Source organism: Vanrija albida, assembly GCF_041260175.1.
Source record: "Vanrija albida strain AlHP1 chromosome Unknown contig_6, whole genome shotgun sequence".
NCBI classification, from domain to species: domain Eukaryota; kingdom Fungi; phylum Basidiomycota; class Tremellomycetes; order Trichosporonales; family Trichosporonaceae; genus Vanrija; species Vanrija albida.
This window is the reverse complement of record NW_027191425.1, coordinates 1,355,234-1,381,979: the sequence shown is the minus strand read 5'-3', so window position 1 is coordinate 1,381,979 and position 26,746 is coordinate 1,355,234. Positions and strand designations below refer to the sequence as shown.

The following is a 26,746-nucleotide window of genomic DNA, read 5'->3' as shown; positions in this document are numbered from 1 at the left end:
CCGAGTCACTCGCAAACGTGCCACCTCGCCTCGCCGATAAGTGCGAGGCGCTGCAGCCGCCACTGCCGCAGGCACGCACCCCCACCCACCCCCGTGCATTGCTGTGCCCCACACTGCCCTGGGACCTCCCCCCAGCTTATGCTTAATCCGCGTCAGTCGGCGCCGCGCGTATCGGACTCGACTCGGCGTCGTCGTCACCATCCCCCGGTCACGTCGGCCGCTTGGCTCGCGGCTCGCATCGCAACGCACGTGTGTGTGTGTGCCACCAGCGTTGCGCCGGCGCCGCCGCGCCGCCAACTCCCGCCCATAGCCGCTGGCGCCAGCCTGCTCGCGTGAGCCTGCTCCTCCCTGCACCGGCCATCGTCGGCACGCCAGGCGAACCAAACATATCTGCATGAACAACTCCCAACTCCCGACACGAACACTCGACTGAACTACCGACGCAATCTATAGCCCCACTGAATACGCTCGCCCCCGCCTACGGCAGCGGCGCTACTTCTTCCACTGCGCAGTGCAGTACTCCCACAGCTTCTCAATGCTCTCCACGTTGTCCAGGTCGGGGCGGTACGGCGACTGGGTCTGGAAGCACGCGACGTAGTTGCCCGACAGCTTGCGCGCCGTCTCGACGTCGACGCCGGCAGCCCACAGCTGGTTGAGCGTGCCCTTTGACGCTCTGACCGACATCCACGGCTGGCCGCGGCGTCAGCACGCTCACCCTCACCCCAACCCCACGCTCCACTCACAACGGCATAGTTGTACAGCTTGCTCTTGTTGTCCACAATGTGGCGCGACAGGTTGGTCGCAACCGTGCCCGGGTGGATCGAGATGGCAATCACCTCGCCGCCCTTGCCGTCGGCGCCGGCGCCGGCGCGCGGGCCGTAGTGGCTGTCGACCCACTTTGCGAGCGCGACGTTGCCCCACTTGCTCAGGCCGTACTCTGACCACGTGTCGAGCTGCTTGCCGTCGGCCGTGACCGAGTTGTAGTCGATGCCACCCTTGGGCGCAAACATGTGGCCGAGGGACGAGAGCGAGATGAGGCGGGCCGGGTTGGCGGGGTTGGCGCGGGACGTCGCGCGGAGGAGCGGGAGGAGCTCGGCGATGAAGCGCTGGTGGCCGAGGACCTGTGGGCGGGCGAGCGAGGGAGCGAGCGAGCGAGCCGTGGTCAGCGTGGGTCTCGGTGCGTCACGGAGGGGGCGGTCGGGCGGCGGTTGGGAGCGCACGACAGCGTCACAACCCCGCCCCTCCCCCCGCCCCGCCCAACCCACTCACATTAGTCCCAAACTGCAGCGCATACCCCTGCTTAGTGCTCAGTCCCACGGGCGAGGCCATGACGCCCGCATTCGCAAAGAGCACGTCGAGGCGCTTCTCCTTGCCCACAAACTCCGCAGCGGCCCTGCCCACGCTGTCAAGGTCGGCGAGGTCGAGCTCGAGGAACTGCACGCTGCCGGCGCGCGCCGCATCAACCGGCGCGTAGCTCCACTCGCCGTAGATGTCGACGTCGCCCCCGCGCTTGATGTTGTCGATCGCCTCGGCCGCGCGCTCGGCGCTCCGGCACCCAATGTACACGGTCGCGCCGTGCGCGTAGTACTCCCGCGCGGTCTGGTACCCCGTGCCGCTGTTGCCTCCGGTGACGAGGATGACCTGGGGGGGTTAGCGGGGAATGGGAGGGGCGCGGGGGGGGGGGGGGGGCTGGGGAGCTAGCAGGGCAGGCCGCGGCGATAACCCGGCAGCCAGGCTGCGGATAACCCCCCACGTTCGTTCGCCGGACCCGGCGAAACCACTCACGCGTCCACTCTGGTCGCCGAGCTCATCCGGGCTCCAGTGCGGCGCCTTGCTCAGCGGCACGATCGGCAGGCCAGAGTGCGCAAACGCCTGCGCGTAGTACGTGATCCAGGACCAGGCGGACATTGTTTTGTGGTGGTGGATGTGGTGGTTGTGAGGGTGGATGCAGTCGACAAAACGCGAGACGACGACGCCAGCGAGATAAATACTCTACGCGGGGGCCAGTGACGTAACACCGAGCCATGACCGACCATGGCCGAGCAGTCCGCCGGGCATGCTGCCCAACGCCCCCGCGATCTCGGTGCCAAGCCGTGACCGACGGCCTCGACAGTCTCGACACTTGCGCAGCGTCGGCTATGATAACTGCTACTGGCCCATGCTTCGGCACCGAGCCCCCGCAACCTCACTTCGCATGCATCTCCATTAGCAATGCTCTAGATGTCTCGCCAACATCCTCCCCCACCCCACCCTCGCACCCTCCGCTCGTGTCTCATATCAATTCGTAATCGCTTAGAACAGCTCGACAAAGTTTGACGGGAAGTCGGTGCGCCCGGCAGTCCGGCGCGCCTCGTCGAGAAGCTCACCGGACCACCATCCGTCCTCGGGCGTAGACGTCACAGCGATGATATCACCAGACTGGAAGTCAAACTCGGCCGCAGACTGGGCGTGGTAGTCGTATCGTGCTTGGACATAGAATAAAATCGGCAGGCCAGTGCTCGACCACTGGCCAGTCGCCGGCGCATTGTTCGGCGGCAGGTTGGGCTGCGGGCTGGGCGACCGGTTGTACTGCGACTGGTTCTGCGTGTGGTACGAGTCTTGCGACGCCTGGTGGTGGATCGCCGGCTGCTGCGGCTGGGGCGATGGCGTACGGTAGTGCTGCGCCGCCGGCTGGGGCGACGGGGCACGGTACTGCTGCGCCGCAGGCTGAGGCGACGGCGCGCGGTACTGCTGAGCAGCAGGCTGAGGGGAAGGAGCCCGGTACTGCTGCGGCTCGGGCTGCTTCGAGTACGAGTTTTGCTGGTAGTCGTGGTATCCTTGCTGTTGCTGCTGCGGGGGCTGGCTGTATCTCGAGTATGACTGCGACGACTGGTGCGTGTGTTGGGCGTAGCCGCTCGGAGGCTGGCCCTGCAGTGGTCTGCCATACTGGTCGTACTGCTGCTGCTGCTGCTGCTGTTGCTGCGGTGGCTGCTGGGCAGCCTGGTATCCCTGTTGCTGAGGAGGAGCGTATGGCGACTGCTGCTGCTGCTGCTGCTGCTGAGGCGGCGGCTGGCTCTGCTGCCGCTGTGCAGGGTTGTACTGGTTCGAGGCCGTAGGGTAGTAGTTGCTCTGGCTAGGCGCGGGGGCGTACTGCGAGAACGGCGCGGGGGCTGGAGGCACGTAACCAGACGCCGCCGGCTGCTGCTGCTGCTGGTGCTGCGCAGGGGGTTGTTGGTACGAGTGCTGTGACACTGGGCGCTGCTGGTCCACCGGAGGCTGCTGCAGCGACTGCTGGCGCTCGTGGCCACCCGGCGGCTGCGACTGCTGCCTCTGCTGCTCATACTGTCGGCGGTACGCTTCGGCCATCGAGTCCTGAGCGACACCTCCGGACGCGTCGAGCGAGATGCCGAGGTTCTGTGGCCCAAGGACGCCGTGACCACCAGGTCCTGGCGACGGCGAGCGGAACTGCTTGTTGGGCGCCGGCGACGGGCTGCGGCCACCCGCACCAATACCGACAAAGCCTTCGCGAGGCTTGTCCGTGGCGACGACAGAAGACTGCACCGCCGACTCGTTGATGGACGGGGCACGCGAGTTGTTCGAATAGACCGACGCAGGGCGCGAGCGGCTGCGCTCGCCAGGGAACGCCTGGTGATACTGCTGAAGCACAGCGTCTGCAGGGTGCGTAGCAGGCTGAGTCGGGGGCTGCATCATCGCAGCAGATGGCGAAGGTGAGCGCGCGGCCGGAGAAGACGGTCGGGAAGGGTGGCCGCCGACAATGTCATCGCCATAGCTGGAGTAGTTGACGCTCTGCCTGCCTCGGCCGCTGTCAAAGTCGGCCTTGGACTTGGCAAGCTGTGCGGCAGTGTGTCCGCCAGCAGGAGGGATCAAGCCACTGTCGACCGATGTGCGCTGATGGCCTTGGTAGTAGCTGGAGGGGGCGGCCGACGGCGCACCAGCCACCGATGAGGCGGCTTGGTTGTTGCTGCGGATCGAACCAGTCGTCGAGTAGACCGAGCCGGGACGCTTCTGCGAGCGCTGTCTGCGGACGTTGGATCCAGGCGGGTCGCGACGCAGCTCGGCAAGCGCGCGGGCCATGGGGTCGTCCTCGTCCAGAACATCACGGGCGCTTGGGCTCGGAGGTCCCTGGTGGGCCTGAGGGACAGGCGGGGGCGGCATCTCGACGTTCGAGGTAGGCGGTGAGGCCGTCGCAACGGGCGGTGGGTGCGAGTTCTTGTAGCCTCCATAAGCTGCTGCTGCTCCGATGGCGGCAGTACCAGCTGCTGCTCCCGCAACGCCGGCGGCAAGACCCGGGAGGGCGACGCCGCCGACTGGTGGCTTGGGAGAGCGTGACGCAGCTGGGGGCACCGCCGGCGGCGTCGGGCCGTCATCGCGCAGTGTCAAGCGGTTAACACCGTCGGATGGCGGCGTGAAAGGCTCTTCCTGGGGTGGGCTGAACGGCTCCTCCTTTGGCACAGGTGGTGGCGCCGGCGCCTTGTACGCCTCGGGCGAGGCCGTCCTCTGCTGCTCCGTCACGGCCTGCTCGGGCTCTGGATCGGCGCCAGCAATGTTGGACACGGGCCTGAGAGGAAGCTTAGACGCAACACGGCGGAAAGCTGCCGTGTGGAAAGTCTGGGTGCGAGGGGGGTTCTCGCCCAGCGAGTAGTTGACAAACTTGGGCGGGTCGGGGATCTGGTCGCCAGTTCCCCAGCCGCGCACAAAGTGGAACATATCGCTGGCCGGCTCAAATTGCTCGAGGCGTTCGCGGATGCGCTCACATGACTGGGTGTGAGCGAGTGAACAACGGCAATCAACCTACGCTGTCGTCCTCCACGCACACCTGCGACACCTGGTTGGCGTACGCCCACGCAATGTCCTTGGTCTGAACAAGACGGTCCTCCTCAAGGTCCTGGACGTGCTGGTAGAGTCAGCACCTGGACCATCCCATGACACCCACGTCTGTAAACGTCTTCCACTCATTCTCCCACTTCTGCGTCGTGCCCTCGAGCACGCTGACAAAGTTGCGGAAGTCCTGCTCGTTGCTGCCGATCGTCTGGCGCACGCGGTCCGCCTTGCCGTGAATCTTTTCCAGCTCCTTGCCCTGCACGAGCTGGGTGTTGGCCGTGTACGAGTTGAGCTTGAGGCAGTCCGACTCGTAGCGTTCGCGGGTCTGGGCGCCGGCGTTAGCTCCACTTGCCCGCAGGCCGCACGGCGCGGCGCCGTCCGTAAAGTCTCGGCTCACCTTGGCCACATGGCCCTCCTGCAGGCCCTTGTTCCGCCACGCCTTCTCAACGGTCGCCTGCATGCCCTTCTTGACGTGAGCGTAGCGGTTTCCTAGCTCGGTGGTGGGGACTTCGACCAGCTGGTGCAGGTCGGTGCTGAGGTTCAGGTGGTAGGAAGCTTGGGCAGCGGTCTCTTCCTGGATGGACTGAAGGGATGCGGCGAGGTCTCCGATCTCGTCCTTTCCGAGTGGGAGCTTTGCGAGCTTTTGCAGGCGCTTGCCGTACTCCTCCTCGATGGCGGCGCTAGGGGATGTCAGTCAAAGCGCAATGTAAACATTCCAGCGCGGGGGTACGAGCGCAGAGAACCATGGCGGGTGGCTGTCTGGTCCTCTTGCGAAGCTCATCACAGGTGGCATGGGGTCGTCATTACTCTGCCCTATCTGAGGCAGCCGGTGTCCGGGACACAACCCATCCACCAGGCATCCAGCCGGCTGGCAAGGAACCACGACCGGCTTGAGCTGAGATGAGGCCCCACCAGCCCGCCGAGGAGGCCCAGAGCCATCTCCCGCTGCATCGACCCGCTGCTCAACCATCACAATAGCAGGTGGTTGCCTCGAGCGGCCGGCCCACGTTGCGCATCACCCGCTCCCCCCTGCCGCTCCCCCCGCCGCTCGCACACACTCACCGTTCCTTCCAGAACTGCTTGAGCTCGTCAATGGTCCTCGAGGCTCCACGCAGCCTGGCCATGATGACCTCGTAGCCGCGGTCTCCCGGTCCCCAGAAGGCATTGCAAAAGTCCAAGGCGGGGTCCGACTCGTCGGCCCCGGGTGGTGCGGCGCCATTGGCAAGGCTGCCATGGTGTAAGCGTGCGAGCGAGGTGGTCGACTGCGAGCGCGCCGGAGCGGCTCCAGCGTCGTCTGCCATTGCTGCGGCTTTGGCGGCGATGGCGATCTAGACAAGGCCTCTGTTGGGCCAGTGGCGGTGTGTTTTGTTGTGAGTGGGGGAAGGGGGGAGGAGAAGTTGTGCCAGAGCAAGGAAGGTTGTTGTGGTTGCCGTGCTTGCTTGCTCTGTCGAGTGGAGCGGATGGATCAGCCCTGTATCGCTGTGTGCGTCAAGAGTGAGGGCGCGTGTTTGTGTGATGGGTGGGGGGGTTGTGGTCGAACAAAAGGATGGATTGTCGACGACGGCGAGGAGGACAAGGGGGGAGGGGAGGAGAAGGTGTGGGGTGGTGGCCGGCGTCGTCACAAGCAGTGAGCACCAAGCGAGTGTGTTGTGCGCCATTGCCATTGCCGCTCGCCGCAGCCTGGCTGCAGGTTGGCGGCCCGCTGCGGTGCAACTCGCGGGCATGCCAACAAGCCCGCGCCCCGCTCAGCGCAACTGGCCGTATTCACGCCCCCCACTTACCACCACCACCACCACCATCTCGTTCGCGAGATTTCGGTTTTGCGGCAAAGTCAGTCGTCGACCCGACATCGAGACGTCAAACGACAACAACAACCCGCAAGCATGTTCGCCGCCCTCCGCGCCTCGACCTCGCGCCTGACGACAGCACGCACGCTGACAACGTCGGCACGCGTGCTCTCAAAGCAGCCCCTGCGCGCGCACGGTTAGTCGTCGTCGTTGTTGGCGGACACAACTGACTCGCCCAGCTGAGACGCCCCTCCCCGCCGACCTGCTGGCCAAGATCGGCCGCAACGCCGACAAGAAGCTCGCGGAGAAGGCTGAGACGTGGGAGGCGCTCACCGAGCTCTACGTCAAGGGCGGACCCGCGCTCGAGGAGGCCGGGCTGGGCATCAAGGAGCGGAGGTGAGTGGGTGCGATCTCGGGGAGGGCGGGGTGGGTGGAAGGCTTCTTTCTCGCTCAGCGAGCATAGGACGCGCGGGTGATGTCTTGATCTTTCGGCAAGGGCTGGCGGGCGGGCGAGTAGTCCATCCCCGAGCGCGGCGAGGGGGCGGAGGAAGACGAGGAAGACGAGGAAGACGAGGAAGACGAGGAAGACGGGGAAGACGAGCATGCCAACGAGGGCACCGGCTGACCCACGCCGCAGGTACACACTCTGGGCCTTCTCGCGCTACTCCGAGGGACTGGCCCCCTCGACGTTCATCAGCAAGCCCAAGCCTCCCAAGAAGTTCCGAGGGTGAGTGAGGTTGATCGTGACCGAGGCTTGTTGCAGAGCGTGGCGCTGACAGTTGCTTCTTCCTATCTGCTCTACTTGGACTGGTGTCTATCTGCCTCGCGCTTCTCGCCCACGCCCTATCGCTCCTCCCGACTGGTTGTGGCTCTGCGCGTTTTCGCCTCGCCGCTCGTCATCCCCGCCGTCGCGTCGCGTCGTCCGCATTATGATACATAGATGGGGCCCAAAGATCCAGCATGGCGTGCGCGTGAAGAAGTAGTGTGTGTGTGTGTGTTGATGCTATTGTTCTCTGCATTGCGTGTTAGGGTTGCGGCATCCGTTTGAGTGAGAGAGTGGTGTGGCCGGCGATCGGCATCGGCGCAGGATCCCGGCCCCACCTTCCCTCGCCTCGGACAACTCACCTGCCTTCCTCGCTCCCTCTCACTCCCATCAAACGCCCGCCTCCTTGGTCTCGACAACGACCTTCTTGACCTCGACAACGGGTGGTGCAGTAGCCGCAGCCTCGAGCTCGCGACGCACGGCGTCAAACTCTGCGGCGTCTGTCGCCTCGGCAGCCGCGTTGCGCTGGTCGCGCTGGGCGGCCGACACGCCCCACTGCCACGCGAGCAGGTCCTTGAGCGTGTGGCCCGGTGGTGGGGCGGTGCGGGGGTTGGTCTCGTGAAGGTAGTAGGCGAGGAAGCCCGTGAAGATGCCGAGCACGGGGTCGAGGGTGCGCGAGAGGAGGACTGGGCGGGGCATTGTGCTGGTGGTGGCGGCGGCGGCGACGAGTCGAGCAGGAACAGAGTTATGACGCGAGGCGGGCTGGATGATGCTGTAGCGGTGCTGGTCTCGTCTCGGCTGTGGGATGACGGCGATGACGGTGAGGTGTTAGATAGGACGAGTCGGAGCAGGCGTCGTGATTGCACTTTGTTACGCCGAGCTGTGTCGGGGGCCGATGGTGCAGAGGGAGGGAGGGACGGAGCAAGGGGCCGATAAAGTGGGGGGCGTGAACAAGGGATCTCGGAGCCGGACGGGGTTTCCGGCGGACGGCGACGGGGCTGGGGTGAGGTGGCCGAGGTTGGGTGGGCAGCTGACTTGACACAAGTCTTGGCTGACTTGCACTTTGCTGGAATAGCCCCAGCCAGGCGGGATAATTGGGCCATTCGCCACCCACCTGGTATTGTAATGACGAAATGACGCGCGACGGGCAGCCGGCAGCCTGTTCTGTGATGATCTCTTGCACAAACAGCTGACGACGACGCATGCACGCACGCACCTTTGCTGACCATCACTGGGTGCTGGGTGCTGGGTGCTGGGTTGCATCCCGAACTGTCGCATGACCCAACAGTGATTACGCCGCCTTCCCCAGTGACTGACTAACTGACTGCTCTCGCGGCCGGCCACGACGACGACGTCGACCCGGCTCGGCTCGGTTTCACAGAGTGAGAGTGAGTCAGTGCGCACAACCCCGGCCCGAGCCACTGGATCGCCCCTTGCTCCTTCCCTCCCCTGGCAGGCAGGCAGTTTCCGTACTGACGACGTCTACGCAAGCACCAGAGTGTCGTCGTTGTACATAACCCCCTCTTCACAACGAACCACGACTCTCGACAACTGCACATCACACTGCCTACATTCCTTGCCGCCCCTCTCCACTACTATCTACACTCGCCGCCGCCGACGCCGACGCCGCCGACGCCATCAAGCCAGCCACCAACGCCGACACGGAACAAGACTTGGACCCCAATTGTTATTGTCTCCCCCAGCAGCCACAACCTTCCTTCCGCCTAGCCTAGCCGCGTCCCACGCCCCCCCAATATCGCCCGTCTTCCGACCCCCCACTACCCACTCTCCCCTTCACACACGGTTGACATTGCCCATTATCCATCACATCAACTCCCCACAACCATGACACTCAAGCCCGCCAGCGCGCGGCCATTGTCCCACGACCACGGCGTCGGACAAGAGCCAATCGACCGCGCCATCATTGCGACCCCAAACGGCAGCATCCACATCAAGCCCTACATTTCCTCTGGAAAGCCAGAGTTCAGAGCCGTCCTCACGTTCGCACCAAGGCACTCTTCATTTGACCGCGAAAACGTCAAGAGCCAGCGCGACGAGTTTCGCGGCTTCTTCACATTGTTCTGGATTGGTGAGTCTACGAGCGACGTGGTAGGCACACATCCACCCCTTGGCACTGGCCATTGAGGCCCCGCAGCGCACCGGCGACGTCGCCGCGCGAGCCTCGAGCAGCCTCGAGCTCGCCGGGTTTCCCGAGCCGCTCTCACCTACGCGTCACCGCAACACCACGCTCCCCAGCTAACAGCCCAGGCCTCGCACTCGTCTTCGTCCGCACGGCAATCCAGTCGTGGGAGGAAAATCGCACCCTCCTCTCGCCCACGTTCGGCCGCCTGATCACCCGCGATGCCCTCGTCCTCGCCTTTGCCGACGGCATCATGGTCACGTCCATGCTGCTCTGCGTCCCCTTCGTCCAGTGCCTCCAGCGTGGCTACTTCAGGTATACCTGGACGGGTCTCATTATCCAGCACACCTTCCAGGCCATCTTCCTCGCCGTCGCCATCGCCTGGGGCTATGCCAGGGACTGGTACTGGGTGCAGGCTGGCTTCCTCGTTCTCCGTGAGTCTGACAAGCGCTAGCCCACTGGGGTTGTGGCTAGCGTAACCTCCACTGCGGCCTCGTCCCTAACACCCCCAGACGCAATGTCCTCGCTCATGAAGATGCACTCGTACATGTCGCACAACGGCATGCTCTCAGAAGTCTATTTCCGCCTCAAGAAGGAGAAGGAGGCGCTCAAGCACTACCTTGGCACCCTCCCCGGCGGCGGGGAGGCCGTGCTCGCCGAAGCGAGGGCCCACCAGCTCAAACTCGAGGAGATTGAGGCCCTCGCACCCGAGATCAGTGTCCCGGTGACCCCCGAGCGCAGCGTGACCCCGCAGAGTGATACCGAATCGCTGCAGAAGACTGCCGCCATCTTGAACGCCACCCTTGTCGCCGAGCCTAGACCGGTCCGCCGCCGCAAGCAGTCGTCGCAGATGGCCACCGATGCCCTTCCCGCCCCTCAGAAGGACCTTCCCCTCGGCACGTCGCTGGAGCTGGCCGCCCATCCTGGAACCCGCCACGCCAAGCGCAAGCCCAACCCGCTTGCCTGGAGCCCCGACCACAAGATTGCCCTCCTGGCCCGCAACATTGATGCGATGGAGGACGAGCTCCGCTCCAACGGCGAAAAGGGCCTCGTCTGGCCCGAGAACGTCACCTACAAGCACTTTGTCGAGTTCATGTTCTTCCCCACGCTCGTCTACGAGCTCGAGTACCCGCGCACCGACACGATGCGCCCGCTGTACATCCTCGAGAAGGTCCTGGCGACGTTTGGCACCTTCTCGCTCATCTACACGGTCACGGAGCACTACATCATGCCCTACACGCCCAAGCCCGGAGACTCGCTTTTCCACGCCTTTGCCCAGCTGGCCCTGCCAATGATGATCAACTTCCTGCTCATCTTCTACATCATCTTCGAATGCGTGTGCGCAGGCTTTGCCGAGCTCTCGTACTTTGCCGATCGCGAGTTCTACCAGGACTGGTGGAACTCTACTGGCTGGGACCAGTTCTCGCGCAAGTGGAACAAGCCGGTCCACACCTTCCTCCTGCGTCACGTCTACCAGTCGAGTATGGCCGGGCTTGGCATGTCGCGCTGGGGCGCCACGCTCTTCACGTTCCTCCTCTCGGCATTGTGCCACGAGCTCGTCATGGCCGTCGTGTCCAAGAAGATCCGCCCGTACTTGTTCCTCCTCCAGGTGGGTTGAGACATCGTGGCGACCGCTAACTCCGCAGATGGTCCAGCTGCCGCTCATCGCCATCAGCCGCATCCCCGCCATCAAGCGCAACAGAACATGGGGCAACATTGTGTTCTGGGCCGGCCTAATGCTCGGTTTCCGTGAGTTGAACAATGTCCACCCCCAACTGACCCCGCAGCAATGCTCGAGATCTGCTACCTCGTGTTCTAGTCTCGTACCCCGCCCCTTTCTCTCTGCATCACCCCCACCGCATCCATCCCATTGACATTTCATTCCACTCGCATGCCATTGTACCACATACATTCTTCTTCATATCCACAGTGCCAACAGTCTGTCTACCCACTCTCGTCGGCTCTCCAATTCTTGTCTCTCTATGTGTTTCCTAGGTACTACGGGGTAATGGTGTTGCCCTTTTGCATGTGATTCGCTACAGCTTGCGTGGGTCTGGGTCTCCGATGGCGGTGATGATTGATGGGTGGTGATCGGCAGTGACCGGGTATACTATGGTTGAGCATGCTCGGGCCGAGCGTGGCGGGCACAGGCAGACGAGATGATAGATGGGGGTATGGGGAGATGGGTATGTCGGGGCAGTGCATACATTTGCGGTCGGTGCTCTAGTCGCGCTCGTCGGCGTCGCTCTCCGTGTCGTTGGGGCTCTCGGGCGGGGCGTACGCGACCTGCTGCTGGAGTCTGTAGTGCTGGGGGGACTGGTGGACGGCCGCGGCGTCGTTATTGTTGTTGGCGCGCGCGCGCGCGTCGTACACCGCGCCCGAGCCCACGCCAATGCCCTGCTGCTGGCGCCAGTTGTCGACCGGCTGGAAGTCTTGCCCGCCGCCGCCGAGCGGCTGCGCGTACTGGTGCGCGGCCTGGGGTGCGGGGTATGCGGCGGCCCATACCGACTGCTGGTAGGGCTGGGGGTGACCCGGGGCGTAGTGGTACGCCGTGGGCGGGGCCGGCTGGGGCTGGCCATAGTAGCCGACCTGCTGCTGTTGCTGGTAGGGCTGCTGCTGCTGCTGCTGCTGGTAGGGCTGTGGCTGTGGCTGCGGCTGGTGCATGACGGCCTGCGAGACGTTGCCCGAGAAGTGCGCGGCGTGCGGGTGCGGGTTGCGGTATGGGTCCCACGGGTCGCCCGCCGACGGGCCGGCGACGTTCCCGTACGTCACGGGCGTGGAGCCGCGCCTGTCCCTGCTACCCTTTTTGGAACCGGTCTTGATCTTGCCGCCGCTCTGCTTGGTCGACAAGTTCATGTGGGATGGCGGGTGGAAGCCTCTCGGGGAGAACCACAACTGGCAGCCGTCGCGGATCGCCCACTTGCGCGCGCCCCCCGACTGGTCACCGAACGGCCGCGGGAGCTTGACAAAGGCCTTGCACATGGACGTCTGGTGGCGCACGCCATTGTAGATCTTGGTCGGGTTCTGGCGGTAGTCTGGGTGGGTTAGCTGGCTCGGGGAAGAGTGTGGCTGCTTGCCTCGGTCCCACTCACAATCGTACTTGTCTTTAATTGCCTCTGCGATTTGCGAGACGTAGAGCTGATGCGGCGGGTCAGAGCGCAGGAGTGCCTCGCCAATGAGGGCCGCGTACGACGGTGTTGGGCGCGGCGCCGGCTGCTCCCCGGGCGCGAGGATGGGCTCGGGCTGCTTGGGTACACCCTGCATATGCGGCTGGCGGGTGTACGGCGTGCTGTAGTCGGTGGGGTACCACCTCGCTCCCGACGGGGGGCTACAGGCCTGGCTGTCAGTCGGCGAGGACTGGGGGAGCGCGGGGTTGATGCCGAAATTGCTGCCCTGGTGCCGGTTCGTGGCAGCGGGCGAGGCGGAGCTGGTGTACGACGCCGCGTCGTCGGGCAACTGGCTGCCGTACTGATTACCGCTGTACTGGTTACCCCCGTACTGGTTGGCGCTGTACTGGCCGCCGCTGTACTGGTACTGGTACGGTTGGTACAAGGGCGCGCGGGAAGGCTGGTACGGCGAGGTGAGGCCGTATGCGTACTGGTGGCTCTCGGTGGCAGCGGAGGTGGCGAGGGCCGAGGGGAAGGCGATTGCTTCGCGGATCAAGGGCTTGATGTCGGGAGGGGGCGGGGTGGCAAACGACGGCGGCGAGTCGGGCGCAGGGGCTGAGGTGAGGTGGGCGGTCGAGGCCGCGGCCTGGTGGTTGGGATCAGCCACAAGGGGGGATGAGGCAGGCGCAGAGCGGTACAGGAGCGCCGACGGGTTGCTGACGGTAGTAGGCGCCGGGGTGGGGCGTGCACGGAGCTGGTAGGGGTGGTGCGCGGTAAATGTGCTTGTAGTCGTCGTCGGTGCCGCGGACTGGGGCTGAGGCTGAGGCTGCGGCTGGGGCTGGGGCTGGGGCTCATGCAGCAGTTCTTGAGCCATTGCCGAGGGACGGTGGTGGTACGTGTATGCGCTGAGCGAGGCGGCGCCGGGCGGCGACGCGTTCGGGTGCCCGTGAGAATCTAGAGCTGGCCAGGACGAGGACAGGGGTGGTGTGTGTTGCAGCAGAGTGGGTGTGTGTGAGGGTACTGCTGCCGCGAGTCCATTGTGGTGCGTGCGCAGGACCAGCTTTGGCTTTGTGGTAAAGGGAGGTGCGAGAAGAGGAGGAGGAGTGTGATGAAAGGAAAGAGGGGGCGGCGCGGAGGAGGGGGGCGGGCCGAGGGCAATGTAGGCCTGCTGGGGGTTGTGGTGCTGGTGGCGAGCAAAGTTACTGTTGCTGACCCCAGCACTGCCAGGCTCATTGCGAGGGGCATCACCGCTGATGCCCCCCAGGTGTGGGTGGTGGTGCCCTAGACCCGCCCCGTGGCTGCCGTGCCCCGCGGGCGTGTACTGCTGCGCGTGCTGCTCGATGTGCTGGAACGAAGGAAGTGAAGTGACCGACGCGGCAGTCGACGATGTCGTCGTCGTCGTCGTCCTGATCGGCGCGTCAGCGTGGTGTTCACGAGGGCAGTACGGGAAGTCCGTGGAAAAGCACTGCAACGATGGGGATTCCTTGTACAGGAGGGAAGGCGAGGGAAGGCGAGGTTGGGGAGGCAGAGGGGTGACGCATAGTTGCCACCGAGGAGCGGCGACTGACAGGGGTGCTGCTGCTCGCCGCTGCTCTCTCGCCGCCCTAAACGACGACTCGTGACGCCTTCCGCGCCTTCCCTCACCGTCTGCCCCTTTGCCTTTGCCCCCCCTTTGCCTCAGTGCGCTTGCACCACAGGCCCCGTGTTGTTGGAGCCGTGCCCCCCTCGGCGCCCCCCACCTTCCCTCCCTCCAGCCTCATGGTTCACACGAGGATCCGCGGGTAGGGCGCGCGGGCCTTGCGGGTCTTGCACCCAACCCAACCCAGCCCAGCCCCACCTCCGATCCAGATTGGCAGGGACGATGGACGTGCTTCGGCGACGAGGAAGGATCGCACCGCTGACCAACGCACTCCACACACGCTGGCCTGCCCGCATGCACGCATGCAGACACGCACGGCGTTACACACATCCACACATAGCAGAGGGTTGTTTGTTGGTCACTCCCCCCCGCCACCCGCCGCCACCGACGCCGCCAACACCAGAGGCACGACCAACACGACACACCCGCCACGGCGTCTTGGTCATCCTCGTCGGCCATCTGTCGTCGTCGGGGAATAGCGCTCGTCGCAACCACCACATGCCGACAGGCCACACGCGTGCACAAACAAGGGAGCCGAGAGGGGGAAGGTACTTACGGGAGTGGACCGTAGACCTGACCCTTGGAGAAGCGCTGCGCCCCCGTCTCGCGGCCGTCGCCTTGGCCATCGTCTTCATCCTCACTGCCCTCGTTGCGCGTCTCGTTAGGCCTTTGCTCCAGCTCGTGGCGCGACGTCGTCGGCGTCTCTAGCACCGGCGAGGGGGTGAGACTCGAGGACGTCATCGAGCAGGAAAGCGGCGGCGCACTGGGCTCTTGGCTGGCGTCGCCTTCGGTCGCAGCGTCGTCGTCGCGCTCGCCGTCGGGCTCACCGTCGTCGTCGTCGCGCTCCGGGCTCTGGCTCTCGAGGGGCGGCTGGCGGTTGAGCGCGGGCCTCTTCACGCCGCGGGTGACCTCGTCAGCGGGCGCGCCGCGCTTGTTACGCGGGGCCGGGGTGGGCGTGGGGGGTGTGCTGGCGCGCGTGTTGAGCATCATGGTGTAAGAGGAGGTAGGTTCTGTTCCGGAGGAGGACTTGTGCTGCGTTGCGTGTAGCTCTGTGGGGTCGACACAGGACCAGACGAGGCGGTTAAGTATGGGAGGAGGGGACGAGTGGATTTTACTGTGCGGCCCAGTCGTGCGGGCCGCTGGGCTGGGTGCTGTCGTCGTCGTCGTCGGTACCAATGGTGTGCAGGCTGCTATGTGCCCGCTACGTGCCCGCCCAAGGCCAAGGTCCGTGTTGGATGACTCAAAGGCGGTGTGGGACTGGCGGCGGCAGTGTGTGCCGCTTTCTCTTGGACGTCCTCGGCGTCGGCTAATTGCTCGTGACGCGAGGAGTGGTGAGACGAGGTGGGTATGGTGTCGTCGTGTGTGTAGAGTATCGCCCGTTGTGTCTCTGCGAAACAAGAAACGAGAGAGTGTGTCGAGGTGTGTGCAGTGTGTAGTGACAAACAGTGGGATGATTTCTCTGCGCCGACAAACGGGCGAGCAGGGCGCAGAGCGGCGGGGGGGTGCGCCCCTTCCCTCCCTCCCACCAGCTCCCACTCCCTCCATCCACCGCTAAGAAGCAACGCAGCCAGCTCGACTGCCTGCCTGCCTCCCCGCTCGTCGGCCAAAGGCGCCGACGCGCCGACGCCGGTGCGATCAAGCGCCACACGCACAGACCGCCGCCGCCGCCGCCATCTCCTCGCCCAGTCCTACACGTCAGCGCCAGTCCAAGCCCCGCCCCAGGCGCACCCCGATATGTCGGAGCGCGTGCGCGTGCGCGCGCACGGGCACGGCGCAGCGTCGCACCGGCCCACGCCGCCGCCCGTGCCCCGCCGACCCTGCCGCCCTCGCCCCGGGCGCAGCGGCGACGCTCGCTCGCTCGCCATCGATCGATCGATCGATGGCCGCGCGCCCGCGATTCTCGCCTCGCCTGGCCAGAAGGGCTAGAACGGCCCGAGCGACGCAAGTCCAAGTCTGACAGTGCTTGGTTGCACGGGCGTCGGCCGACCCGACCGACCCGTGCCCGCCTCCGCCACAGTCGGCGAGGGGGCGGTGGCAAAGTGCCACACTCGCGCTGCCGCATGCAGTATGGATGCCCACTAGCACAACCAACAAACAGATCCATCACACAACCCACCATCAGCATCCTCTAACCAAACATGACAAGCGTGGGGTCGGGGGAGGCGCTCGAGATCTTGCCGGGTCTCGAAATCAGGCAGGCACCCACGCGCAGCAGCAAACTTGGGCACCCAATCCTCCTCGAGAACTGCGAGCTCATCGACGAGGCTACGATGGCCGCTCTGCTGCCGTTCATCGGCCTGGTTCAACAGCTACGGCGGCACCTTCTCGACCCCCTCAGCACAACAATGGACTGGATGGTCGTGGTAGCAATGATCGTTCACCTCCACGCACCTGCCGAGGAGCGCCTGTACCCTGTCACGCCGACCAAGGAAGACGCTCGGCGCTTGGTTCGCGACGAGTTCCCGGTCATCGTGCTGCACAACACAAAGGTGTGTACTCTTGTCTGCTCCGCTGACGAGAAGCATGGGGTGGGCGAGGACGGATCATGGGGCCAAGTTGACACCCTACACCCCCGCATTATGCACCTTTGGGGGCCTCTTGCCTTGGCATGTGTGAGTTGAGCGTGAGACACCACTGAGACGACAGGGCGACATGTCCCCCGGCCAGACTGTCACCTCGAGCCACGTGCACGCGCTCGCGGTTGTCACTGTGCTTCATGAGTTGATGCATACGGTCACGCACCGCTTGTGCACCGCTGCTTTGACCCCTACCAGTACCGCCCAACTCGCAGGGCGGAGACGCGCCGAGCGCCGATTAGGCGAGGCCCTCGAGCTCCAGCTCCTGGGCGGCTTGATCGGCATGACCTGGGGCAAGGAGCCCTGGGAGCTGTCGACGGCCCTGGCAATGACGGCCAGTGTACCATCTGGTGCAAGCTTACAGAAGGTTCTCCTGTGTGAGTGGTGCTACTGACATGTGTCCCCAGCTGACTGACCGCAACCAGCACAAGCCTGGTGTGACGGTTTCCTCGCCGCGCTCGACTCATCCTCCTTGCCGAGGGTCTCGAGCTCAGAGCACACGCCGTGGAAGGATCCGAAAGGGGCGATTTGCTCGAGGATCAACCAGGACTTGACCGACGACGACATCATCACGGCACTGGCGCCGCTCTCGCCGGAGGAAGAGGAGATGCTGGCCGAGGCGCGCACGAGGTGCACTGTTATCGTAGGGTAGTGGAGCCAGTCTTGTAGCACATACAGTACCCCGCGATGTGGGCCATGGTTCAACTTGATGCAGAATACTGCCACTCGCCCGCTGGGCTGGCGCATCCAGCCTGCCCACCTGCCCACCTGCACGGCACGCAACACAACACCAACATAACAGCAGCAATCACACTACTAAATCAACATCACAACCGTCTTCAAAAGTACCAGATATGCGGACCACGAGATCATCAAGCCAGAGGAGGGTTGACGAGGCAGTGGCCGCACCGGTACGTTGCACGCCGACCGAGAACCCCACTGCAAGCTCTACTGACGGCAAAAGATCAACGACTGGGAGCCGGCGTTGGAGCTGTCAGCCCTCGACATACGACACGCCCCAGTCGACGACGGCCAAGACCAAGAGCTCGAGCCCAAGTGGCTCATCGACGAGATGGAACCAGTCAGCGCCGCGACGCGCACTGCTCTCGAGCCCGCCATAGGCCTCATCCAGCGCCTGCGTCGTCACCTCCTCGACCCCCACAGCGAGACGCTCATGAAAATGCTCATCATCGCCATGGATGTGTATGGCCAGGTGCCGCCCGCGGAGCGCCTGCAGCCCGACTATCCCACCAAGCAGGACCTCCGCGGCATAGTGCGCGAAGGGTTTCCCACCCTTGTCCTGCATGAAACCGACGTACGTGCCTCGGTGTCTATTGTGCTGACAAGGGAGGGTGGGGTAGAGTCGTCGTCGTCATGGGGGCACGTGCACACTCTGCAGCCGGATGTCGTGCACCTGTGGGCGCCGCTCATCTGGGCCTGCGTGAGTAGATCATATGAAGCGTTCACTGAGATCGTCACAGGGAGATTCTGGCCTCGGGCCGGCCGTCACCACGAGCCATGTCAAGGCGCTCATGGTCGTAACGGTGCTGCACGAGCTGATGCACTCGGTCACTTGTCGACTGTGCAGCGCCACGACACCGCTCAGCAGCGCCAAGGGCACAGGCACCAAGTCTGGCGAGTTGGGCTACTGCGCCGAGATGCGCGTCCTGGGAGGGTTGCTGGGCGTGACCTGGGGCCGTGGGCCATGGAACCTGGCTACGGCGCAGGCCGTGACGGCGACTGTTGAGCGCGGCAACAGGCCCCAGAAGGTCCTCGTCAGTGGGTATCACGCAACGCACCTCGCCTGACCATCCAGCGACCGAGGCGTGCGACCAGCTGCTTGCCGCGCTCGACTCGCACGTCCTCCCCAAGTTTGACGACGCGCTCCAGCCCTGGACAGACCCCAGCGGCGCAGTCTGTTCACGCGTCAACAACGACCTGTCCGACGAGGACATCATTCGCCAAATGTCGCTGGACCCGGAGATTGAGGCGTTTTTCGAGACACACCGGAGGTGTACGCGTATCGGAGGATAGGCTGGGCGCTGGGTGCGATCAACGTGCTTGTAGTGCGCCTGTTGTCGTGCACGGTGCCATGTAGATGTGCACGGAGACTTGTTCATGTTCCATGTACAACATGCTGCTACTTACACACGCGGGCGCTTTGCCACCGGGCCTTCGTCGTCGTCACTGTCGTCTGCAAGGGGGTCATCCCACACTGCATCCGTCGCTGTCCGCTCGGGATCAGGCTCGACGGACGGGGAGCGGCTTGGGCCCGTGTCCCGTGGCCGTGTGGGAGTGGGTGGGGTCGGTGGGTCCACCTCCGGCCAGTCTGGGCTTCCTTGCGCCTCGACAGCTGTATCTGCCACCTCGGGTGGTGGCGTGAACCCGCCTTCCTCGTCGTGCTTCTCCGTCTCGGCGCCATCAGCTGGCGCAGTGGCCTGCGGTGCCGTCGACACTGATGTCGACACCGCTGCGGCCTTGCGCCGCCCTCCGGCAACAAACGGCTTGTTGAACGCGTCGAGCAGCGAGACCACCTTGACCGGTCCGAGGCCCTTCACGGCACCCAGCGAATGGTTTGTTTGCTGCACAATGTTTGCAAAGGCGCCAAACTGTGCCGCAAGCGCCTCGGCATTCGACTTGTTCACCTTCCTCCCGCTCGTGAGCACGTGTTCCAGCTGGGCGGGGTACGTCTGGTGGACCTTCTCCTTGAGCGAGTCGGCCGATTTGTGCTCGTACGCCTTGAACGTGGCAAGGTATTGTGCTGCTTCGGCGTTCGACCAGGCAACAAAGACAGAGAGATTGTTGATGACGGCGTGCTTGGACAGCTCCCTTATCGACTGCTGGTGCTCCGTCTGCGGGTGAGCCACACCCCGGCTCATCACTCACAATGTCACACAGGATGAGGAGGATGCGCATGCTGTACGCGTTCTTCATCTTCTCGATCCGGCCGTGGATGTACTCGGGGTGGAGGCGGTGATACTTGAGGCTGTGGCGTCAGTTTCAACCCGTTCTTTGTAACTCACCTCAAGAACAGCACGCCGGTATGCGCGCCAACCTGGTAATCGGCCAGGATGTCCCCGATCTCGAGGTTCATGTTGCGTATCAGGCCCAGGACCGGGTTCCTCCTCTGATGGGTCAGGAAGAACTCGAAGCGACACCCACCTGGACAGCATTGTACACGATCGCATTCTTCCCCTGCGACGGCCGGTTTACAGGCTTCGCGGGAGCCCCAGAAGCCTCGGTACCCGCCGTGCTTGACTCGGCGACTGGTCTCGGCGGCGCAGGCAACCCGCCCGACGGGTTCCGGTTCGAGGAGAGCGACGGGGCGTGGGTGGCGCGGGGGAGGGCGGAGGCGGGCTTGAAGTCCGCCGTGCTTGGGCCTGGTGTTGAGGTGGATGGTCCGGCCCCTGTGTCCATCACGACGAGGGATGAGTGCTGCTCTTGTGTTGTCGAGAGGAAGGTGAGATGTTGAATCCAGTTGGCAGCGGGCGGGTGGTAGTTGAGTCTGGTTGACGTAGTACCCCACGGGGATATTAAATGGGTTACTCAAATAATGGCACTTTGTTGACAAACAAACCCCGTTTCAACGCGACTGATCTCTTCGAGCCGCTTTGACATTTCTCACTCTCCCTCACATTCACCCTCACGCGACGACCTCACACGGCACTTGACACACAGCCGCTGCGCGCAGATTAGTCGAGCTCACTACCGCCCAATAGCAACCACACCCACACCCGGTCACACGACCCGCAACGATGCCGCCCGCCGCCAAGGCCTCCACAAAGCGGGGCAAGGAGAACGTCGCGCCGTCCAAGGCGGCCAAGGTCGCCAAGGTTGCCGCGCAGGACGACGAATTAGCTGGCGACGACTTTGATGGTGAGTTAGCTTTCTCAGGTTCCCCCTAACGCTCCAGCGATGGACGTCGAGCCGGTCAAGGAGAAGCCCAAGGCTGGGCGACCGCCGAAGGCCGCCAAGGCGACCAAGGGGGATGCGCCAGCAGGAGAGGAGGAGAGGGCAGCATCCGAGCCTTCGGATGTTGCGGTGGCGGTGAAGAAGGGCAGCTCGGTGGGTAGATCAGTGAACGTCATTACCTAACCTACCAGGCACCCGACGCCGACAGACTACGACGCGAGCGCGACACCTTCGCCAAGCAGTTTGAGGAGCTCTCCCGCCTGCGGGTAACGGAATCCGAGGCCGTCTTTGAGAAGTACAAGGAGCGGGCAGCTGCCAAGGCGAAGGGTTGGTACCGGAACCATGCATGGAAGCTGACCCACGCAGCCCAGGCCGACCTCATCGAGAACCTCTCGGCGCTGAACGAGAAGCAGGCGAGCAAGGTGGCTGAGCTTGAGAAGGCCCTCGCCGCGAGCCAGGCTGCTGCCGAGCGGGCGGCTGAGAGAGCAGCACAGGCGTCAGCACCTCCTGTGCTCGACGCCAAGCTCGACTCGAAGGGCGTCAAGGAGCTGCGCGACGAGGTGTTCAAGCTGCGCAACACGATCAAGTCGAAGGACGAGCAGAGTGAGTCGGCTGACCCGAGAGTTTTGCCAGCCTAACACACCCCAGTTACCACCATCCAGCGCGAGTACGATGCCGAGGTCAAGCACTCGCGCAGCCTGCAGAAGGAACGGGCGAGCTCTGCGAACCCACCAGCCCCCGCGCCACCGAGTTCCGAGGAGGCTGAGAAGGACCAGCTGTCGGTACGCCTGTACGAGGACATCTCCGGCCTCGCCATCTTGAACATCAACGTCAAGCAGACCAACGCGGGCAAGGAGGTGACGTGCAACTGCCTGCAGACGTCGATCGAGGGAAGGAGTGAGTGTGGTGCGGAAGGTGCAGAGCATGTTGCTGACGCTTCCCCAGGCTTCGGGTTCAAGCTGCGCTCGTACAACGAATTTGACAAACGGGCGAAGAAGTGGAGCAAGATGATCGAGATGACGCCCGAGGGGTTGAAGAACGAGAAGGACACGGCGTTCGTCACGCGCCTCGGGCCGTTCGCGTCGGGCTTCATCATCCCGTACGACCAGCTCGCGAGCGCATGGGAGCAGCTGCGCGCGCGGATGAGCGACGACGGCGTGTTTGAGGACGTGCCCACGGCGGATGCGTAGGGGAGGTGCTTAGATTCGGGATGCACGAGTGGCTACTGTATGCTGTCCGGCTGACGCGACGACCTGGCCAATACTGACAGCATTGCTCTCGGCGCACCAGCAAGCCGGGATGGGACACCTCCACATCGCACCCGTCGGCCACCTCCGAACCCGTGCACGCCACCAGCCGGACCCTCACCGCCAACCAACCAGCGGCCGGCGATCCTCGCACCGTCCGTCTCGCACCGCGCTCGGCCAACAGCCTTGCGCAACTGGCAAAAGGTGATGCCTCCTGGCTGGATTGAACAACCGACCTCATCATATCGTATTGTAGTACGAGTGACGCGCTCTACCACTGAGCTAAGAAGGCTCACATGTTGGTGGAAGGGTATGGGGGCTTAAATTCAGGGGCGCTTGAGGCCGGTAGCGAAATCAGCCGCGTGGTCGTGGCGCAGGCGCTGAGCTCGCGAGCTCGGGTTCGTGGCGGCTGCCAGAGACCGACCGCGTCTCGATCGACCACAAGTAACCTGAGGCGAGGATGAGCTGGCCTCTGGACTGGTGAGAGCTGGACGCCTCGAACGGGTCGGTGCCGGAGGCGGGGGCGACTTGCTCGCCCCACCCAAGGCGGCTGCAAGCACGCCCCCGCGGCATTCTCGAGACGGCACGAGAAGACAGAGAGACAAGACAGAGCTGGACGAGTTAGAAATCGAGCCAAAGCGTGTCACCTAAGAGTGCAAGGTCGGGCGGCCGGGAGTTCGGGCATCGCTGGCCCAGCAGTGGACACGCTCTGCCAGCTGAGCTCCGCCCTGTCTCTGTGCATCCCGGACGATGCCAGCGTGTCGTGCATGCACCCCTTCTTCCATTCGGCAAGGTCCAAAGGCAAGGTCGATTGAGTCGTGTGGACGTCGCCCCTGGGTGCCGCCACGCCAGGTGAAAACGGCTGGAACAAACAACAGACAAGCAACGTCTCGTGGGGCAGGGGCTGGGGAACTGCGTTCTCTCTTGTGTAACAGCTTGAGGTTCTGAGTTCGAATCCCTCTGGGGTTCGGGTGAAAAGCGGTCCCATCGACTCGAGTGAGGGCACGATCTATCCTGCGAATGGTTGCTTTTTGTATCATGCTGCTCGGGATCGCCCGCGGTTGCGCGCATCCATCTGCATGGCGCCCGCCACTCTGACTCGCCAGTCTGCAGTCTGCGCCCTCCCACACGGTCATGTACTGCCATCACCCTGCCCTCCTCCTTCTCATCCACCCACTACCCACCCACTCAGAATGAAGCGCGAGCACGACACCCCGTCGGACGGCGGCGCCACGCCCAGCCCCAAGAAGATCAAGGCCGAACAGAACATCAAGGCCGAGGTCAAGGCTGAGCCCAAGCCCAAGGTCAAGGCGGAACCCAAGCCCAAGGCGATGCCCAAGCCAACGCCCAAGGCCGAGAGCAAGTCGGCCTGGACGGCAGACATGAAGGCCGACCTGCTCGACGCGCTGCTCGACCAGTCGGGCGGCGCGCCCGACCTGGGCCAGATAGCCGCGCGGGTGGGTTGACTGGCCTGCAGTAGGCGGTGTCAGGCTGACGCCGCAGCTCGGCGTGACCCGCGCCCAGGTGCTCGACCAGCTCAAGCCCAACCGCGCAAACCTGCGCCGCGCCGTCGTCGAGCATGTGCGCGGCGGGGGGAAGTAGGCTACGTGCTGGGAACTGTCGCCGCGGGGACTGGCGTGGCGGGAACTGTCGTGGCGGGAACTAGGTGGCGAGTTGGATGACGCGAGGCGTGCACGGGCTGGCTTGCGCCCGGCGTCCTGATGTACACATGTTCACTCAACCCGTCGCACACATCGAGTCGCACTCACGATGCCGCGCACGCATCTATCCCCCACTGCCCAGTCGTCGAGCCCACCGCCGTCGCCGTCGCCGGCGCCGCCCTCGCCCGCCCCGCTCGCCTCGCCGCTCCTTCCCCCGCGCCGCCCCCCGCTCAAGACGGCGCCTTCCCTCGCCAACATGCCCAAGCCGGTGCCCAAGCCGGTGCCAAAGCCGGTGCCCAAGCCGACGACGTACAAGCGCAAGCAGCCCACCCCCGGCCCTCCGTCCAAGAAGCGCACCCGCGCCGCTACCATGCCTGAGCCCAGGAAGGCGGCGCCGAAGCGCGCGGCGACCCCCGCGCCCAGCACCGCGCGCGTGACCCGCTCCGCCACGGCGTCGGGGGCAAGCACCTCGGGCCCGGCGGCGGCGGGGAAGAAGGCGGAGCCGAAGAAGACCCAGCGGCACACCCCCGAGCCCGCGACCAAGACCAAGCCCGCGTCCATGTCGACCCGCGGGGCCAAGACCCGCGCGGCAACCCTCCCCCACGCGGCGCAGCCCAAGCCCGAGCCGAGCAAGATCGCGGCGCGCGCGCCGCGCACCGAGACCCCTGCGCCGCGCGTGACGCGCAGTCGCGCCGCCCCGACCGCGGAGGCTGACGACGGCGTGTGGGACGACCCCCGCGCTGCGCGCACGCGCGACCCGCGCGACCGCGTGTACGTGCTCGTCGGCTGAGGTGGACCATGTCGTAGCAGGGATGTATGCACCCATGTCGTCATTACGCCCCGCCGCGGATCGTCCCTTGCTCCGGCGTGTGGTCTCGACTCGAAGGCCCAATCGGGCGCTGATCTATGAAGGCACATCGAGGGGGAAGACGGGTGAGAGAGGTATCGTGGCGGCGAGAGCCCCGTGCTCTGCTGGACTGGATTCCTACAACACTCACATCATCTTTGCCATTCCAAACTCTCGTCCACCCTTGCCCACCTCACAATCACTCACCCAGCCACAATGAAGCGCGAAGCGCCCGACACCCCCAGCGTCCTCTCGTCCGCCCCGACCTCTCCGTCCTCGTCAGTGGCCTCGCCTACGCCCGCTCCCGCCACCAAGAGGGCCAAGGCCACCAAGGCCACGACCAAGAAGCCAAAGCCCACTGCAACCAAGCAAAAGGCCGCCGACACAAACGGCGACTTTACGTCCAAGAAGAAGGCCGCCGTCGTGGAGCGCCTCTTCGCCGCGGGGTACAAGGCGACCAACCTCGCGGAGCTGGCCAAGGAGGTAGGCAGTGGAGTGCTGGAGCCGGGCTGACGCCAGTTTGGCCTCGGACACAGGCAGCTGCTCAACGCGCTCCAGGCGGGCCGGAAGGGCAACCTGAGGGACAAGGCCGTCGCCGCGGCTGCTGCGGCTGCTAGTGCTTCCAAGGAGGGGTAGGATGTGCATGGCCCAGCTTGGCGCGGGGCCGCCGTAGGGCTGTAGTGACGTGATCGATAGATGAAGGTGTGGGGGTACATAGCCCGCTTCCTGAATGAAGAATATGGGGGTGCGCCCCGTCATTTTGGCGTGTATCGACGACCCCGAGGGGCGCGGATCTTGAGTAATGAGGGCGCGGCGAGCAGTCGGACGGGTGCGACAGAGCGCAGTGAGAGCGTCCGCTGCGCTGCTTGGGCTCACTGATAAGCAGCCCCGATCATCTTCTACATTCCCAACTCACATTCACCCTTTCCCATCCCCTACTCACCTCCCCCCCACCTCGCACTACACAATGAAGACCGAAGCTGCCGACACGCCCAGCGTGCTCTCCCCCGCAACCTCCTCGGTTGCCTCCTCCACCCCGCAGAGCAAGAAGCGCAAGGCGGCCCCGGCCAAGCGCAAGGCCGCAGCCAAGCCCAAGGCCGCCGACATCAACGGCGACTTCACCCCCGCCAAGAAGGCCGCCATCATGGAGCGTATCATCGAGACGGGGCTCAAGGCGACCAACCTCAACGACCTCGGCGCCGAGGTGAGCCGTGGCCTGCTGCCGAGCTGACGCCAGTTCGGCCTCAGCCACACACAGCTGCGCAACGCGCTCCGCTCTGGCCGCAAGGGCAATATGCGGGACAAGGCCGTCGCCGGCGTCACTGCGGCTGCTGGTGCCAGCCAGGCGTAGGGTGCTGCATCGCCGAGCTTGGAGTGGAGGCTGTTTGTAGTGTTGTGGCTGATATGATGGATGAAGATTGAGGGGCACGGGCCCACTGCCGGACTGAAGATTGCGAGCACGCCCTGTCCCTGTCATCTTGGTCGCTCCGACCGGGGGCGCATGTTGAGTAATTAATGAGGGCGCAGCGAGGAGTCAGACGGGTGAGCCAGAGCGCCGCGAGAGCCTCGACCGCGCTCCCCGACCTCGCCTCATATACCGCTCTCATCATCCCCCCCACCCCCAACTCTTCCTCACCCTCTCCCTTCCCCAACCCACAGCACACCCCTCTCCCAAAGCACAATGAAGCGCGAGGCGACCGACACGCCCAGCACGCTCTCCCCCGCCCCGGCCTCCACCTCTCTGCCCCGCGCGAAGAAGCCCAAGCCGACACCCAAGCCCAAGGCCGCCGCCAAACCCAAGGCCGCCGCGGCTCCCGGCGACTTCACGCCAGAGAAGAAGGCCATCGTCATGGAGCGCGTCCTCGCCGCCGGCGTCAAGGCGCTCAACTTCCGCGAGGTCGCGGACGAGGTGGGCCTGCCGCTTGCGCTGCTGACGCCAGCTCGGGCTCAACGCAAAGCAGCTCACCAACGCTTTTGGGACGGGCCGCCCCGGCAACCTCAGGGACAAGGCCGTATCGGCTGCTGGCAAGTAGGGCAGCGGCGGGCAACAGGGGCTGCGTGTAGTGCCGTGGACGTGATATGCAGCGGGTAGCAGAGTTTGGGCCGGCTGCCTACGGGCGATCGCGAGTACGCCCCGGGCTCTCGTGGGCCTTGGTTCGGTGCTTGTTGCAACTCGGCTGCGCGCGGCACTCGGTCTGGGCCGACAGGTGCCTTTGACGGCGCTCGTCGGCGGCGTCGACGGTGGC

The 26,746-nt window shown here is 64.7% G+C and overlaps 16 protein-coding genes and 1 non-coding gene across 17 annotated transcripts; 10 read left to right on the top strand and 7 right to left on the bottom strand.

Annotated features, from left to right (window-relative positions):
* Positions 1-492: 492 nt before the first annotated feature.
* Positions 493-1,908, bottom strand: Q8F55_007909 (uncharacterized protein; the record flags this gene model as incomplete). Its single annotated transcript, XM_069356321.1, has 4 exons — positions 493-690; positions 744-1,121; positions 1,270-1,641; positions 1,786-1,908. 4 exons carry the CDS (start codon positions 1,906-1,908, stop codon positions 493-495), a joined length of 1,071 nt encoding a protein of 356 aa, XP_069206162.1.
* Positions 1,909-2,292: 384 nt separating this feature from the next.
* On the bottom strand, positions 2,293-6,122 carry HOF1 (formin-binding protein; the record flags this gene model as incomplete). The annotated part of the gene is made up of 5 exons (XM_069356320.1): positions 2,293-4,758; positions 4,796-4,894; positions 4,934-5,146; positions 5,219-5,501; positions 5,884-6,122. The coding sequence occupies 5 exons, from the start codon at positions 6,120-6,122 to the stop codon at positions 2,293-2,295; spliced, it is 3,300 nt and encodes a 1,099-aa protein (XP_069206161.1).
* Positions 6,123-6,704: 582 nt separating this feature from the next.
* On the top strand, positions 6,705-7,591 carry Q8F55_007907 (mitochondrial 37S ribosomal protein mS41; the record flags this gene model as incomplete). The annotated part of the gene is made up of 4 exons (XM_069356319.1): positions 6,705-6,804; positions 6,848-7,004; positions 7,246-7,335; positions 7,549-7,591. 4 exons carry the CDS (start codon positions 6,705-6,707, stop codon positions 7,589-7,591), a joined length of 390 nt encoding a protein of 129 aa, XP_069206160.1.
* A 170-nt stretch (positions 7,592-7,761) lies between these two features.
* Positions 7,762-8,070, bottom strand: Q8F55_007906 (uncharacterized protein; the record flags this gene model as incomplete). Its single annotated transcript, XM_069356318.1, has 1 exon — positions 7,762-8,070. The coding sequence occupies one exon, from the start codon at positions 8,068-8,070 to the stop codon at positions 7,762-7,764; it is 309 nt and encodes a 102-aa protein (XP_069206159.1).
* Positions 8,071-9,216: 1,146 nt separating this feature from the next.
* On the top strand, positions 9,217-11,330 carry ARE2 (Sterol O-acyltransferase 2 (Sterol-ester synthase 2); the record flags this gene model as incomplete). The annotated part of the gene is made up of 5 exons (XM_069356317.1): positions 9,217-9,460; positions 9,640-9,945; positions 10,024-11,120; positions 11,158-11,260; positions 11,299-11,330. 5 exons carry the CDS (start codon positions 9,217-9,219, stop codon positions 11,328-11,330), a joined length of 1,782 nt encoding a protein of 593 aa, XP_069206158.1.
* Positions 11,331-11,734: 404 nt separating this feature from the next.
* On the bottom strand, positions 11,735-13,492 carry Q8F55_007904 (uncharacterized protein; the record flags this gene model as incomplete). The annotated part of the gene is made up of 2 exons (XM_069356316.1): positions 11,735-12,546; positions 12,604-13,492. The coding sequence occupies 2 exons, from the start codon at positions 13,490-13,492 to the stop codon at positions 11,735-11,737; spliced, it is 1,701 nt and encodes a 566-aa protein (XP_069206157.1).
* A 1,317-nt stretch (positions 13,493-14,809) lies between these two features.
* Q8F55_007903 (uncharacterized protein) lies at positions 14,810-15,247 on the bottom strand (the record flags this gene model as incomplete). Its single annotated transcript, XM_069356315.1, has 1 exon — positions 14,810-15,247. The coding sequence occupies one exon, from the start codon at positions 15,245-15,247 to the stop codon at positions 14,810-14,812; it is 438 nt and encodes a 145-aa protein (XP_069206156.1).
* Positions 15,248-16,602: 1,355 nt separating this feature from the next.
* Q8F55_007902 (uncharacterized protein) lies at positions 16,603-17,485 on the top strand (the record flags this gene model as incomplete). Its single annotated transcript, XM_069356314.1, has 3 exons — positions 16,603-16,746; positions 16,904-17,210; positions 17,259-17,485. The coding sequence occupies 3 exons, from the start codon at positions 16,603-16,605 to the stop codon at positions 17,483-17,485; spliced, it is 678 nt and encodes a 225-aa protein (XP_069206155.1).
* A 202-nt stretch (positions 17,486-17,687) lies between these two features.
* On the top strand, positions 17,688-18,867 carry Q8F55_007901 (uncharacterized protein; the record flags this gene model as incomplete). Its single annotated transcript, XM_069356313.1, has 5 exons — positions 17,688-17,744; positions 17,798-18,148; positions 18,233-18,274; positions 18,315-18,612; positions 18,650-18,867. 5 exons carry the CDS (start codon positions 17,688-17,690, stop codon positions 18,865-18,867), a joined length of 966 nt encoding a protein of 321 aa, XP_069206154.1.
* A 110-nt stretch (positions 18,868-18,977) lies between these two features.
* RAD10 (ssDNA endonuclease and repair protein rad10) lies at positions 18,978-19,927 on the bottom strand (the record flags this gene model as incomplete). Its single annotated transcript, XM_069356312.1, has 3 exons — positions 18,978-19,685; positions 19,720-19,819; positions 19,857-19,927. 3 exons carry the CDS (start codon positions 19,925-19,927, stop codon positions 18,978-18,980), a joined length of 879 nt encoding a protein of 292 aa, XP_069206153.1.
* A 661-nt stretch (positions 19,928-20,588) lies between these two features.
* Positions 20,589-21,935, top strand: Q8F55_007899 (uncharacterized protein; the record flags this gene model as incomplete). The annotated part of the gene is made up of 6 exons (XM_069356311.1): positions 20,589-20,709; positions 20,747-20,898; positions 20,937-21,072; positions 21,112-21,348; positions 21,394-21,642; positions 21,691-21,935. 6 exons carry the CDS (start codon positions 20,589-20,591, stop codon positions 21,933-21,935), a joined length of 1,140 nt encoding a protein of 379 aa, XP_069206152.1.
* Positions 21,936-22,200: 265 nt separating this feature from the next.
* On the bottom strand, positions 22,201-22,284 carry Q8F55_007898. Its single transcript has one exon. It is a non-coding gene; the product is annotated as a tRNA-Thr (tRNA).
* A 901-nt stretch (positions 22,285-23,185) lies between these two features.
* Positions 23,186-23,594, top strand: Q8F55_007897 (uncharacterized protein; the record flags this gene model as incomplete). Its single annotated transcript, XM_069356310.1, has 2 exons — positions 23,186-23,449; positions 23,496-23,594. 2 exons carry the CDS (start codon positions 23,186-23,188, stop codon positions 23,592-23,594), a joined length of 363 nt encoding a protein of 120 aa, XP_069206151.1.
* A 168-nt stretch (positions 23,595-23,762) lies between these two features.
* Q8F55_007896 (uncharacterized protein) lies at positions 23,763-24,443 on the top strand (the record flags this gene model as incomplete). Its single annotated transcript, XM_069356309.1, has 1 exon — positions 23,763-24,443. The coding sequence occupies one exon, from the start codon at positions 23,763-23,765 to the stop codon at positions 24,441-24,443; it is 681 nt and encodes a 226-aa protein (XP_069206150.1).
* Positions 24,444-24,716: 273 nt separating this feature from the next.
* Q8F55_007895 (uncharacterized protein) lies at positions 24,717-25,136 on the top strand (the record flags this gene model as incomplete). The annotated part of the gene is made up of 2 exons (XM_069356308.1): positions 24,717-24,983; positions 25,041-25,136. The coding sequence occupies 2 exons, from the start codon at positions 24,717-24,719 to the stop codon at positions 25,134-25,136; spliced, it is 363 nt and encodes a 120-aa protein (XP_069206149.1).
* A 331-nt stretch (positions 25,137-25,467) lies between these two features.
* Positions 25,468-25,851, top strand: Q8F55_007894 (uncharacterized protein; the record flags this gene model as incomplete). The annotated part of the gene is made up of 2 exons (XM_069356307.1): positions 25,468-25,704; positions 25,738-25,851. The coding sequence occupies 2 exons, from the start codon at positions 25,468-25,470 to the stop codon at positions 25,849-25,851; spliced, it is 351 nt and encodes a 116-aa protein (XP_069206148.1).
* A 330-nt stretch (positions 25,852-26,181) lies between these two features.
* Positions 26,182-26,533, top strand: Q8F55_007893 (uncharacterized protein; the record flags this gene model as incomplete). Its single annotated transcript, XM_069356306.1, has 2 exons — positions 26,182-26,409; positions 26,441-26,533. 2 exons carry the CDS (start codon positions 26,182-26,184, stop codon positions 26,531-26,533), a joined length of 321 nt encoding a protein of 106 aa, XP_069206147.1.
* Between the last annotated feature and the right edge of the window lie 213 nt (positions 26,534-26,746).